Source organism: Balaenoptera acutorostrata, chromosome 15, assembly GCF_949987535.1.
Source record: "Balaenoptera acutorostrata chromosome 15, mBalAcu1.1, whole genome shotgun sequence".
Taxonomy (NCBI): Eukaryota; Metazoa; Chordata; class Mammalia; order Artiodactyla; family Balaenopteridae; genus Balaenoptera; species Balaenoptera acutorostrata.
Window position 1 is genome coordinate 17,052,073 of NC_080078.1, and position 13,593 is coordinate 17,065,665.

Genomic DNA, 13,593 nt, shown 5'->3' on the forward strand with positions numbered 1-13,593 from the left:
GAGCTGGGTCAGTGAGAGACCTGATTGATTAGGATCTCATCGTGCTCATGATTTCGACTGCCCTCTACTACACCTTAATGAGTCTCAATTTCTATACCTGGCCTTGATGTTTCCTCAGCTCCAGACTGTATGTCCACCTGCCTCTTGACGTCCCACAGACATGCCCAAAACTGATCTCATTATTCCTGCCCCCCCAACCTTTATTTCCCAGTTCAGAGCTGGAACCTCCTAGAACCTCCAGTACTTTCCTCAGAGAAGCCAAGGTCGTTAAGTTCAGGCTCCGCCTCCTCGCAGGGCCTCACCAAGGTCACCCGCATCTTCCCTCCCCCAGCTCTTTGGGGGCGGTGTCCTCGAACCCCTCTGCAGCCCGGCTGGGCGCTCTAGGCTACATCAGGCCCTTCAAAAAGCCTTCTCAACTCGCTGGTTCCCGGTACTGGTGGCTCCTCTAGCCTTCATCAGGGCCTCGGGATTCTATTCCCCTAAGGTGCCTTCTCTATGGTTGACTGCGCCCTACGGTCCCGACTTTCCTCTGGGAGGACGCTCTGGTGGGACCCAACCCCTTCCTATGGCTGCTTCTGCGGTCCCTTTTAGGCGCAACGGGAGAAGTCACTGAGCCCTCCGAGACTCCCACCTTCTCAGCTCTGGAAGGGTGGCACGGAGTGGGAGGATGGCGGAAGTGAGTGTGAACGTGCCCTTCCTTCTCCTCGTTCTTCTCTATGGTCACTTCCTTCGGTGACGGGAAAAAGGGGGTCCCGGCGCCTGCGCAGAACCGGGCTGGGAGCTAGTCGCGGAGGGGGGGGTGGGGCAGGGAGCGGGAGCTGCTGCCGCCGCCGGAGCTAACCGCGGGGACCGAGATGCAGGTGGGACCGGAACCGGAACCCCCCTCTTCAAGTCCCTCTTCCCTCTCCGCGACCCGGCCCCGGCGCCTGCGAGGAGCCTTGGGTGGGGGCGGGCGTGGGGGGCTAGAGGCAGGAGGGGCGCCCCGCCCCGGAGAGTGCAGCAGAGCGGGCTGCTTCCCTGGAGGCTGCGGCCCCGGGGAATGGGCGGGTAGAGGGTGTCCAGGGAGGAGGGTCGGGTCGGAGTGGGTTGACCACCGGGTCCGGAGCGGGGTCCGAGCCAGAGCGGAGCCTGCACCCTCCACCACCCGCCCTTCGGGAAATATCAGAACTGAGCCGAGAGGCAGGTGCACTGGGAAAAGGTGCCTGAGTCCTGCTTGGCAGAAGAGAAACTGAGTCACCAGCTCAGGAACCGCAGGGTCAGCGGGCCTGAAGGGGGCTGGGTCTGCCTGTGGTGCAGAGGGTTGGGTCGGCCGGTGTGAGCTGAGGTGGTCTCTGCTTGGAGATTGGTTTCTCTGCTGTGTCTGCACCTCTTGGCTCGGTTCCCGCGTGCTCCATGACTCTTTTATCTCCTGGCGTCTTCTCGTTGGTTTGGAATTGTCCCTACGGTTGGAGCCATCTGAGTGTGTAGGGTCTAGGTCAAGGAGAAAGGGGAGGGGGCGCTGACCGCGGGTCTGAGCAGGAGTCTCGGGTTTGGGGAGATTTGCCTGAACTGCTTTCACCCCATTCTTGGTGCCAGTCATCTTCCAATATAATATGGGGGAGGAACACTAACAGAAGAGCCATGGGTTGTAAATTCCATGCCCATCTCTGCCACTTGCTAGTTGTAAGACGTTGGGAAGGCTTTTCCCTTCGCTGATTTCTCTTTGAGAAAATTGGAACCCATAAAGATAGTAATAACGGCAAGTCACTTATTGTGTGCTTACTTTGTGTCAAGCAGGGACATGTTCTGTTTAATTCTCCCAACAATTTTAGGGGTTAGGGATCATTAGCTCTGTTTTATAGATACGAAAACTGAAGCTCGGAGAGGACATGTAATTTGTTCACGATCACACAGCTAATAGGTGGCAGAGATGGAATTTCATCCTAAGCCTAACTCCAGAACCTATGGCCTTAACCATCAGGCTAACCAGCCTTTAGGGCACGCTCCCCTGTGAGAGAAGAGGGAGGTGAAAAATCCAAGGCCCCAGCTCCCTGTTATATTTTGTTTACTTTGTGACCAGCAGAGACTTGCCCGGACCCAACCCACAGTCTGTCCTCACCTGGTGCTGCTGCCTCTGGGCCCCCGCCTGGAGGGGCACCAAAGAAGTGGGCTCTGGGCATTCCAAGCCTCCTTGACACAGTGCTTGGGTGCTGGGCCCTGGGGTCGGCTTTCAAGACAGTTGTTTGAATCCGTCATCCATCCATCCTCCTTAACGAGCAGCCTCCCTTCTCAGAGATGGACCTCGGGATGCATGAGGCAGGGTCTCTAAGCTCTGCAGGCCTAGTTCCCCTGAGAGCTGGGGCAGTGAGGGGCGGTGACTGAGGCTGGTGCAGTTAGGACTGTGCGGTGGGAAAAACAGTAGACTTGGAGTTCTGAAACTTTTTCTGAGCTTCGGGTTCCTCATCTATTACAGAGGTTGTTAAAACCTCTCACAGGGAAAGGTAAGAATGGCACATGGGAGGCACGTAATAAATATTGAAGGATGGTTTTAGAGAAGGGAGGTGACGTGGAAAAGAGTCCCTTTTAGAGGAAGGTGCTGCACAGCCGTCCACCACTCCTGGAGCTGAAGCCAGGGAGAGTGGACTGGGGAGGCAGCAGGGTGGGTGCAGGCTAGACCTGGGGGTGGTGGGGCATGAGGATCTGGGGAAGGGAAGGGTGGCAGCATGGTGTTCATCCCCGTTGCTCTCTTGAGGAGTCTAGACCAGAGGAGGGCGTCTGGCTCGGGGTGGGGCTCTGGCCCCGGTCCCACCTCAGCAGTGACTCGATGTATGTGCCTCTTCCTTCTGCAGCTGCTGCCGCTCACCCTGTGTCTTCTGGCCGCTTCCCTCTTTGCTGCCCCTCCCCACAGGCTCCCCCTCTCCACCTCCTGGGGGCCATCATGAATGGTGCCCCTTCCCCGGAGGATGGGGCCTCGCCCTCCCCTCCCCCCTTGCCCCCACCCCCTCCCCCGAGTTGGCGGGAGTTCTGCGAGTCCCACGCCCGGGCGGCTGCCCTGGATTTTGCCCGCCGTTTTCGCCTCTACCTGGCCTCCCACCCCCAATACGCAGGGCCTGGGGCCGAGGCTGCCTTCTCCCGCCGTTTTGCTGAGCTCTTCCTGCAGCACTTTGAAGCCGAGGTGGCCCGGGCCTCCGGCTCCCTCTCGCCACCCATCCTGGCTCCTCTGAGTCCTGGTGTGGAGATCCCGCCACAGGACCTGTCCCTTGAGAGCTGCAGGGTGGGCGGGCCCCTGGCTGTGCTGGGCCCTTCTCGATCATCTGAGGACCTGGCCGGCCCCCTCCCTTCCTCAGTCTCTTCCTCTTCTACAACCTCCTCGAAGCCGAAGCTAAAGAAACGCTTCTCCCTCCGCTCAGTGGGTCGCTCGGTCCGCGGTTCAGTCCGCGGCATCCTGCAGTGGCGGGGGACTGTTGACCCTCCCTCCCCAGCGGGGCCCCTAGAGACCTCATCGGGCCCCCCAGTGTTAGGTGGAAACAGCAATTCCAACTCCTCTGGCGGGGCTGGGACCATTGGTAGGGGACTGGTTAGCGATGGAACATCCCCTGGGGACAGATGGACTCACCGTTTTGAGAGGCTGAGACTCAGTCGGGGAGGGGGGACCTTGAAGGATGGAGGAGGCGTGGTGCAGAGGGAAGAGCTGCTGAGTTTCATGGGGGCTGAAGAGGCAGCCCCTGACCCAGCTGGAGTGGGCCGGGGAGGAGGGGCAGCGGGGCCTACCTCAGGGGGAGGAGGGCAACCTCAGTGGCAGAAGTGTCGCTTGCTGCTTCGAAGTGAAGGAGAAGGAGGAGGAGGAAGTCGTCTGGAGTTCTTTGTACCACCCAAGGTGAGGACCAGAGGAGGAGGGTGGGTGACTGGGAGCGAGGGATTGAGTGCTGGGGATGTGGCCGACATACCTGGCTTTGCTTACTTGGATTTTTAAAGCTAGCTCCTGACTCTGGGCTCCTAGCGTGGGCAGGACAGAGAAAGTAGTGTTATTTGTCTAACTCCCTCGGGGTGTGGAAGGAAAGATGAGTCTCGAGGGAAAGGAAAGCTGGTCTCTGCGCACCAAAAATCTGGATCTTGTTCTCTCTCCTGACTTAGGCGTCTCGGCCTCGACTTAGCATTCCCTGCTCTACGATCACCGATGTGCGGACAACCACAGCCCTGGAGATGCCTGACCGGGAGAACACGTTTGTGGTTAAGGTAGGAGCTCTGGGCTCCCCTGTCCACTCGGAGCACTCTTAGCACATTGAAGCAAGGGATACTGATGCAAGGAGGGGCACATGTGCCAGGTACCTTGACGGTGTGTCCCTGGGGCGGCAGCTTTTCTGGGACGGGCGAGAGGGAGGACGTTCCCGTTCCTGTTGGGGGTGAATTAAGGCCTCGAGACCTGGGAGTGGCCTGTGGGCCTCCTCTTGTCCCCATAGGTGGAAGGCCCCTCAGAGTATATCCTGGAGACAGCTGATGCTCTACACGTGAAGGCCTGGGTGTCTGACATCCAAGAATGCCTGAGCCCAGGGTGAGGAGCCCGTCTTCTGTCACTGAGGGGACCAGGGGGTGAGGGCGCTGAGCAGCCTTTTGCTTCTCCCCTGGTGACTTTCCTCCCAGCACCATTTTCCCTGTCTCTGCAGACCCTGCCCTGCTACCAGTCCCCGCCCCATGACCCTCCCCCTGGCCCCTGGGACCTCATTCCTGACAAGGGAGAACACAGACAGCCTGGAGCTGCCCTGCCTGAATCACTCGGAGAGTCTGCCCAGCCAGGGGCTGCTGCTGGGGCCCAGCGAGAGCAGCGACCGCCTTTCGCAGGGTAAGGGTGGAGCCTTAGAGAGCTGTGAACCTTGGGACCCGCCATGCAAGAACCCCGGCCATCAGGCCCAGGCCCTCTCTCCAGGCTCTGCCGTGCACCCCATGCCTGCTCCTCAGCTGCCACGACCAAATGTCTGACTTTTGTCCCCGAACGTGCCTGACCACAGTTTACAGTTTAGAACCATCACCATCAACAGCCCCACACGAGCTGCAGGCCGCTTCTCTCCAGCCTTCTATGCCCGGCCTTGTCCCCTTTTCTGTAAGCCTGTGCTGGCCACCACTCTGGCTGGAGGTAACAGTTCTCTTCTCCAGAGCTTCCAGAACGCTCTGTACATATCTTTGTTTTGTTCTTACTCTGCATCTCTCTGCGCATGTTGACGGTACTAGATTTTCTTTTGACTCCCTACTTTTAAACACACGTGTATGCTATCCACATACATAAACACACAAAGATGTGTCTACCTGGCCCCACCTCACCTTTCTAGACTCCACTACACCCTTTTTTTCTGATCCTCCATTCTGAGCTTCAGTTTCACTGTGCCTAGCACACAGGCTGTATGCAATGAGTAAACAAATGAATTAAAGACTGTTAAGAGCCAGAACGGACCTTACAGGTCGTCCATTCCAATCTCCTCGTTTCTCAGGCAGCTAAGAGCAGAGAGGAGAAATGGCATTTCTGAGGTCATCCGAGAGTCACTGACAAAGACAGCGGCTATGCCAACTTGTTGCCTGAGCCATGGCAGTCTGCACTCCGCATATTCCCATCCTCTGAGCACTGATTATGTACGACGTGCCTGTAGGCTCATGCCTGCTGCTTAGCAGACATTCAGGAGCGCCCTAGTACATCCTTGACCCTCTGCTAGGCTCTGGGGCAGGATGAGGAGCTCAGAGCTGCCTCGTGGGCTCACAGTCTAGCTGAGGTGGCAAGACATCACTCCCTCTAAAAAGCAGGACTCCCAAATGGAGACCCTGTGCTTAGTGTCCTCTGAGCGGCACCAGCAAGAAGCCTTGGGAGCTCAGAGGAGGAGGAGAATCATGGGAGGTGGGATAGACGGGGAATTCTATACAGGCGAGGTGAGAAAAGAACATGGCTTGGAGAAGCTAGGAGAGCAGAGACCTGAGATGGGGAGAGCCCCGGAGAGCTGGAAGAATTAGACGGGATAATTGGGTTAAAGCGGAGGACACAAGAATACAAGTTAATCTGAAGATCAGGTTGGTTAGGTTGGGGGGATTCACAGAAGGAGAATCTTTGATGCCTCTCAGAGTTGGGGGTTTTGTCCTGCAGGCAAAAAAAGGACCCCTTTTTTTTTTTTTTTTTTTTTTTATAGCTACTTTATTTATTTATTTATTTATTTTTGGCTGTGTTGGGTCTTCGGTTCGTGCGAGGGCTTTCTCCAGTTACGGCAAGTGGGGGCCACTCCTCATCGCGGTGCAGGGACCGCTCTTCATCGCGGTGCGCGGGCCTTTCACTATCGCGGCCCCTCCCGTTGCGGGGCACAGGCTCCAGACGCGCAGGCTCAGTAGTTGTGGCTCACGGGCCCAGCCGCTCCGCGGCATGTGGGATCCTCCCAGACCAGGGCTCGAACCCGCGTCCCCTGCATTAGCAGGCAGATTCCCAACCACTGCGCCACCAGGGAAGCCCAAGGACCCCTTTTTAACGTGAAAATATTTGACGGATTCTACCCACCGCCATCCCCACCTCTGCGACTATAGCTGTAATTTCAACTGTTGATTCAGAAGAGATGTAGGCACATTAGGATTCTAGGACCTTGTTGGAATAACTGCAGTCCTTTAGCAATGCGTAAAGCATAAGTTAGGAGTCATTGATGAAAACCATCAGGGCTCAGTGCCTGAGGAAAGATTCAGCATTTCAGCCAGCTGACCACCAGTGTACCCAGGGTAACCCGGCTGGTGGGGAAGTGGGCCCAAGCAGACCAATCCTCCCAAAGAGTAGCTTCTCGAGCTCTCAATTTTGCCCTCCTCCTTTTTTTTTTCCAGGGGCATATGGGGGCCTCTCAGACCGCCCCTCAGCGTCCATCTCCCCCAGTTCTGCCTCCATTGCCGCCTCCCATTTTGACTCAATGGAACTGCTTCCCCCAGAGTTGCCCCCCCGTATCCCCATTGAAGAGGGACCCCCAGCAGGGACAGTTCATCCCCTCTCGGCCCCCTACCCACCCCTGGACACTCCGGAAACAGCCACAGGTACCAGAGGTGTGAGTGTGTGTCTGCCTCCAAGCCTGGTTGACCACCTGCCAGAAACTCTTGTCTTGGGATCTTGAGGGATCTGACCTGGGGGGCTGGTGGGGGAACGGAGGAGGAGTGACATATGAGGGGAAAGCAAGGCTTTTCGTCTCCCAGGATGAGGGAGGCTTCCCTGACACCTCAGTTTCCTTTCCTCTCTCTTTCCTGAAGGGTCGTTACTGTTCCAGGGAGAGCCAGAGGGAGGTGAGGGGGATCAACCCCTCTCAGGGTATCCTTGGTTCCACGGGATGCTCTCTCGACTCAAGGCTGCCCAGCTAGTGCTGGCTGGAGGTACCGGCTCCCATGGCGTTTTCCTGGTACGTCAGAGTGAAACGAGACGGGGTGAATATGTCCTCACTTTCAACTTCCAGGGCAAGGCCAAGGTGAGTGACTGAGGAGAAGGCTCCGTGGTAGGCAGTGGGCCTGCGGGTAGAGTGGGGAACGCTGCCATCAGGGGAGAAGGGTTCTGTGACTGGCGGGGTTTGGGCTCCTGCTTTATTTACCGCACTCATCCCGCCCTCAGCACCTGCGCCTCTCACTGAATGAGGAAGGTCAGTGCCGGGTTCAGCACCTGTGGTTCCAGTCCATTTTTGATATGCTCGAGCATTTCCGGATGCATCCCATCCCTCTGGAGTCTGGAGGCTCCAGTGACGTTGTCCTTGTCAGCTATGTCGTGTCCTCCCAGCGACAGCAGGGTGAGCAGAGCAGGTCTGCAGGGGAGGAGGTGCCCGTGCACCCAAGAAGTGAGGAGGTGTGTGTGCCAGAAAGACGGGGCGGGGGGCTTGAGGAGGAGAGGCTTTGTCAGGGAGAGAGGGCTAGAGAAGTTTCCTGTGTGTTGGGTTTCTCGGGGAGAGGAGTACACAGGGATGTAGGAAGGCAGGGGGCTCCGTGCTGGAGCCGGGAGGAAGTGGAGAGCTGGGTTGGCGCATTCCCATTCCATCGGACCCTCTGTTCCATCGTTTGTCTGTCTCCTAGATCCATCCTCCCTGGCCTTGTCTTTGCCCTTCATCACAACCTTGCCTTGGGCCTGCCCTTCTTGGGGGTGCTCGGTCTGATCCCCCGCCCTCCTCCCTTGATGTCTGATGTCCCTGTCTGATCTCTCCCTTTTCCCCACCCCAACGTCCCATCTGTCCCCACGTTACCCCTCCCCCCCAGGCCGGGAGCAGGCCGGGAGCCATGCAGGGGTGTGCGAGGGAGATCGATGCTATCCCGATGCCTCCTCCACCCTCATGCCCTTCGGAGCGAGTGACTGTGTGTAAGTGTGGTCCTCCTCTCACCGCCGCCCATGATCCATCTTCCATGGATGGGGGTTGCTCAGGAGATGGGATACGGGGGAGATAGCACATGGCTCCTGGGGGGATGAGTGAAGGGGAGGCTGCTACAAGAGCTTGCCTCCCTCCACAATCAGTCTGTCTTCTTACCATTCCTATCCAGAACCGAGCACCTCCCATGACCCACCCCAGCCCCCTGAACCCCCTTCATGGACAGATCCCCCACATCCTGGGGCAGAAGAGGCGTCGGGGGCGCCAGAAGTGGCGGCAGCAACAGCCGCAGCAGCCAAAGAGAGGCAAGAGAAAGAGAAAGCGGGCAGTGGAAGGGTCCAGGAAGAGCTGGTCCCCGTGGTTGAGCTGGTCCCCGTGGTTGAAATGGAAGAGGCCGTAGCACCAGGCACGGAGGCCCAGGGAGGCGCTGGAGCTGGTGGGGCCCCCGGGGTAACCCTGATGGTGCAGCTCCAGCAGTTACCACTAGGGGGCGATGGAGAAGAAGGGGGCCATCCCAGAGCCATAAATAACCAGTACTCCTTCGTGTGAGATACCCTACCCCACCCTTTCTCCACTCTTCTTGCTCCCCAGCCCTCAGTTCGTGAGATTGGGGCTGGGCAGGGACATAGAGGAGCAGTGGGAATCCCCTCCCCACATGCTTCCTGACCCTTGACGGCTAAGGGCATATATGTTGGTACAAAAAGGTTCAAGAGCCCTGCTAACTCCCCAGTTCATACACTACAGGTGCCCCGTCCCCTGGGCAGGGGATTCAGGCTCCATTACCTCCCCAAGGGGCTCTTATGGTCAGCCCCATCCCTGGGGGCCATTTCCCTATTAACCACTCCTCAGCCCAAGGAAGGGTGAGGGGGAAGGGCTGTCAGTTATATTAAGGTGGTTGTTCTTGTTGTTTTAAACAAAATGGAGAAGCATAAATAAATAAAAGGGTTTATCTCAGTTCCATCGTGATGGCTGTGGCCAGTTTATTTATTTATTTATTTATTTATTTATTTATTTATTTTTGGCTGTGTTGGGTCTTCGTTTCTGTGCGAGGGCTTTCTCTAGTTGTGGCAAGTGGGGGCCACTCTTCATCGCGTTGCGCGGGCCTCTCATTATCGTGGCCTCTCTTGTTGCGGAGCACAGGCTCCAGACGCGCAGGCTCAGTAATTGTGGCTCACGGGCCCAGTTGCTCCGCGGCATATGGGATCTTCCCAGACCAGGGCTCGAACCCGTGCCCCTGCATTGGCAGGCAGATTCTCAACCACTGCGCCACCAGGGAAGCCCATGTGGCCAGTTTTTGCAGTGGGGACTGGGACCGGTGGGTCAGGAAGGTAGCCCACTCAGTGTTGCGAGCTCCAGAGCTGAGAGACGGGAGGGCTGTGTCAGGTTGAGTCCCTGTTGCTCTCCAGACCTGTGCTTTCGGCCCATCAGTCCTCTGGGGGCTGTCCTGTTTCTTGAGCGGTAAGTGCAGAGCCAAACGGTGCTTCTCGGGGTCTCCAGCCAAGTTCTCTTAATGGGACAGGACAGTGAACGGCAGGATTGATGACCTCCAAGGAGCCTTCCTGCTCTGAATTCTTCAGTTAAGGCTTCCTACCCTAGGGAGAAAGCAGGCCGAGAGAGATTGTAGGGGGGCTGGGCTGGGGGCACAGTGGCTGTGTTGGGAGAGATTTAATGTGGCAGCCAGAGGGACCCAAGGGCAGGCTGACTGCCCCCCTTCTCAGAGCCAAGCTGGGAAGCTGCCAGATAGATGATAAAGAGTGCTGGCTTCCACTCCTGCCTTTGCTTCTCATTTGCTGTGTGGCCTGGGCAAGGTGTAGCCTCTCCAGGCCTCAATATCCTCATCTGTAAAATGGGAAGTTTCATCTAGGTTGGAGCTGCTGACATGATTTGCTTGGCCTGGACAATGTTTCCATTGGAATTTCACATAGAAGTTCAGATTACTGGCTTCTCTTGAAAATTAGAAGATCCAGCCTCACGTGGTACCCGCCTTCTACATCTGCTCCATCCCCACCAGCCCACTTCACTCACATGATGTGCCTAGCTAGGCCTGTGAGCATTTGAGTTTGCAACATCTCCTCCTCCTCCCTGCGCCCCCCCCCGCCCCATTAAACCCAGGCTCTCCTCTCTGGACTGAATTGCGACTGTGCCCTCCTGCAACAGAGGGCACGCCTGGGCTTCCCAGCTCTGTGGGTGCCAACAAGGAGGGGCGGGGTTCTGAAGAATCCCACCTGTTTTGTTGGCCCTCTCCCTTCCCCACCTCCATCCAGCTCTGCCTCTTACCACTCTGCCTCACTTTCCTTCCTGGGCAGTGTGGAGTCTACACTTCCATGCCCCTCAGCCTCTGCCCCCACCCCCAGGAGGCCCTATGACCATGCTTATGACCTTGCTATTCTGGGCCTTGCGTCCTGTTGGGAGATGGACAGGAGACAGCTGGGCTCACAGGCCACCTAGCCTGGGGGCTAGATGGGGGAAGCCTGCTGTCTCTCCTGGTTTTGTCTAATCCCTGGGGCTACCCCAAACCTTGGCCCCAGGAGACTGGGGATAGGATTGGCCTTGCAAAGGGAGGGGGATGGTTTGGGGATCTGGATGCTGTGTTCTCAAAGTGAGATGGCGAGCGAAGGCTGTGGCGCCCCAGGGTAAGCAGGACCTGATCCTCTCCTAATCTAGCAGCAACTGGTGCTGCGAGGCTCCCCCCTCCCCCTAAACCCTGCCAGCCCTCAGGGACTTGCCTTCTGAAGATGTGCGGGGGAAGGGCACAAGGGCCTCCTCACCGCCCCCACTGGCACCCCCAAGATTTGCATGTCTTGGCTGGAGGAGCCTAAGACACTTTGCTTCTAAGCCTGTCTATGGATGGTTCAGCTGAAGTTCGGAACTGGTCGGGGATCGAGCGGGCTCTATCTCTGTGTCCTTCAGAACTACGCCTCTCCCATTCTCAGCTTCAGTGCCCAGGAGGGGATGAACTCCTTCCACCTCTGGGCCTGGAGACCCTAGGTGAGGGCTCCAAGAGAGCACGCGCCTCCATCCCAGTTCACACCCAGCCTTCCTGATGGTGATCCTTTGACAGCTCTTGGCTGGTGGCTTTCCCTCTCTGGCTTCAGTTTCCCCTCTAGGAAGCTGGGGGAGGCAGAAATGAATAACCTTACAGGGCCCTGTTGGCAGCAGTGCCCTGTAAAGCCTGCCTCCTTTCCTCGGCCTCATGCTCTCCAGTCCCTTGAAGCCGAGATTTGTCCAGTCTTCTCCCCCTTCTCCGTGTTTGGGCATTCCTGCTCCTTTAAGACAGTGCCCCTGTCACTCCTCTAGGTGGTGGCGGGGAGAAGCCAGCCACCACCAAAAGGCTTGGCAGATGCTGAGCCTGACTCTGTCCTAAGAAGGTGGGTGCTGGGCCAGGTGGAGGGTGTGACCTCCAACACCTCACACCGTTGTCTGAGCCCTCACACCCGCACATCGCAGCAGGATTCTGCTTCAGGGAGGGGTTTGTTGGACCCATGAAAAGGGAGAGGGAAGGAGCGCCGTGTCCTCAACTCACCCGAGAGGCCGCCCTCCCCCAGGTCCAGGCAGAGGAAAGGATGGGTATGGGGGGCTAAATCCTCCAGTGCCATCCACCCCTGCTGGCCTACCCACCCCCCAAAAGTGGGGCTTCCCTTTCCTTTGCCCCCCTGTCTCCTGTGCCATTGTCTGCTTAGGAACTTGAGTGCCAGACGGCGAAGCGACCTTGAGAACCCTTTCAGGGGCCTATACCCCTCACTGTTCATTTCAGGAAACTGAGGCCTAGATGGAGGAAGGACTTGAGGCCAAGGCCATAAGCCTGCTTCCCCTCACTGACCTCTCACCATTCTCTCATTCAGCCTTTCTCCTCTCTGCCCTCCTTTCCTCCCCTGCCCACACCCCATGCTACCCTCTTGTCTGTTCCTCCCGCAGCTGGTAGTAACCAAGAGACGCCCCTCTCCCAGAGCAGGGATGGGGGTGGGGTGTTCAGAGCAGCTGCTTCTCTGAGGAAGCTGATACTGAGGCCAGCCGCTCAGCAACAGCTTGTGGCTTTGCACCCAGCCCTGGGCCCCCACCCACCTGGCTGCCGCATGCCAGCTCCCTGCTGTCCCTTTTCCCCACTGCTCCTCAGACTTCCCTCTGACCCTGGCAGCCCTGTCTCTATTTCCCCAGCTATGAATGTCCTTATTTCCCCTAGACCTGTCCCCATCAATCTGCCCGCCGTCCATTCCTTTGGTCTGGAGCCTCTGCTTTATCCAGCTTCCCCGAGCCCCTTCCCTTAATGTCCCTTCCCTCAGCCCTCTGCCGACAGGGTGTGCCTGAGCACACAGCTCTGATCCTCACTCCCTTTGAGGACAGCTACTTCAGGGCCAGGGCGGAGTGCAACCACACGCCACATGGGGTCTGCCATGGAAACCCCGTGGGTTAAAGAGAGCATGGTGTGGGATGAGGTGACCCTTATTCCATGACTTGGGGTGACCCCTGCCCCCGTTCTGAAACATTGATCCCTCTCCCTCTGCCATCAGCACATTCTGTAGGCTCTTGGGTTACCCGGCTGCCTGGGTATCCCATTTTCTCGGTGGGGGGGATTCCCTGTCAGGGATGCGGGGCCCTGAAGGCTCTGTTCCCAGTGGCTGAGTTAGAGCAATGGGGAGGGGGGGTTTAGGGGAGAGACAGGCAGTCCTGGCTTTGCTCACCAGGGCCTGGACACTAAATCCCTTGTTGATGGCTGCGGCATCCCCTCCCTAGGGTAGGGTTACCATCTTCTGCCCTGTCCCCTTGACCCTCTCCCCTCCCTACTTCCCCTTGTCCCTCTAGAGCCACTTCCTCTCGCCCCCAAGGGATGTTCTCCCCCTTTTCAATCCCCTGAGGGTTGGAGTGTCTCTGCTGCCCTTTCAACAAGCTAAGTGAGAAAGGAGGAGACTGGGGCAGTAGAAACAGGCAGGTTCAGGGGGATGAGACGGGAAGGGGACACAAGGAAAGGGAACGGTGAAGGCCTGAGAGGAGAAGTGGGCTTAAGGGAAGAACTGGAAGGGGTGAGGTTGGAACAGGAAATTCAGTGCGGCTGAAGAAGTCGAGGCAATTGGGGGAGGGCTCAGTAGCAGGAGACAGAAAGTGAAGTCTCTCTCTGCCCCCCCTTCCCTGGGGCTGGGGCCACCTTAGCTTCCCTCATGAGTGACATCTCAGGCTGCAGCCCCACTGTTCCCCCTCTGTCAGCAGAAATCTCTCTCTCTTCTGACCCCTCCTGCTAGAGTCTCAGCCAGCCAATCCCTGATCTGGGGGAGGGGGG

The 13,593-nt window shown here is 57.7% G+C and overlaps 1 protein-coding gene across 8 annotated transcripts; it reads left to right on the forward strand.

Moving 5' to 3' along the window:
* Positions 1–406: 406 nt before the first annotated feature.
* Positions 407–9,287, forward strand: SH2B1 (SH2B adaptor protein 1). Of its 8 annotated transcripts, none has more exons than XM_057528466.1 (9): positions 407–676; positions 2,829–3,856; positions 4,114–4,215; positions 4,440–4,531; positions 4,644–4,819; positions 6,817–7,020; positions 7,231–7,442; positions 7,583–7,754; positions 8,494–9,287. In XM_057528466.1, exons 2-9 carry the CDS (start codon positions 2,918–2,920, stop codon positions 8,868–8,870), a joined length of 2,274 nt encoding a protein of 757 aa, XP_057384449.1. In that variant the 5' UTR covers positions 407–676; positions 2,829–2,917; the 3' UTR covers positions 8,871–9,287. The 8 variants fall into 8 exon arrangements, with proteins under 8 accessions (XP_057384449.1, XP_057384447.1, XP_057384445.1 ...); XM_057528464.1 differs by lacking the exon at positions 407–676 and adding an exon at positions 745–860; XM_057528463.1 differs by lacking the exon at positions 407–676 and adding an exon at positions 8,215–8,314 and having other exon boundaries at positions 893–3,856; positions 7,583–7,810; positions 8,494–8,633.
* The last annotated feature ends 4,306 nt before the right edge of the window (positions 9,288–13,593 follow it).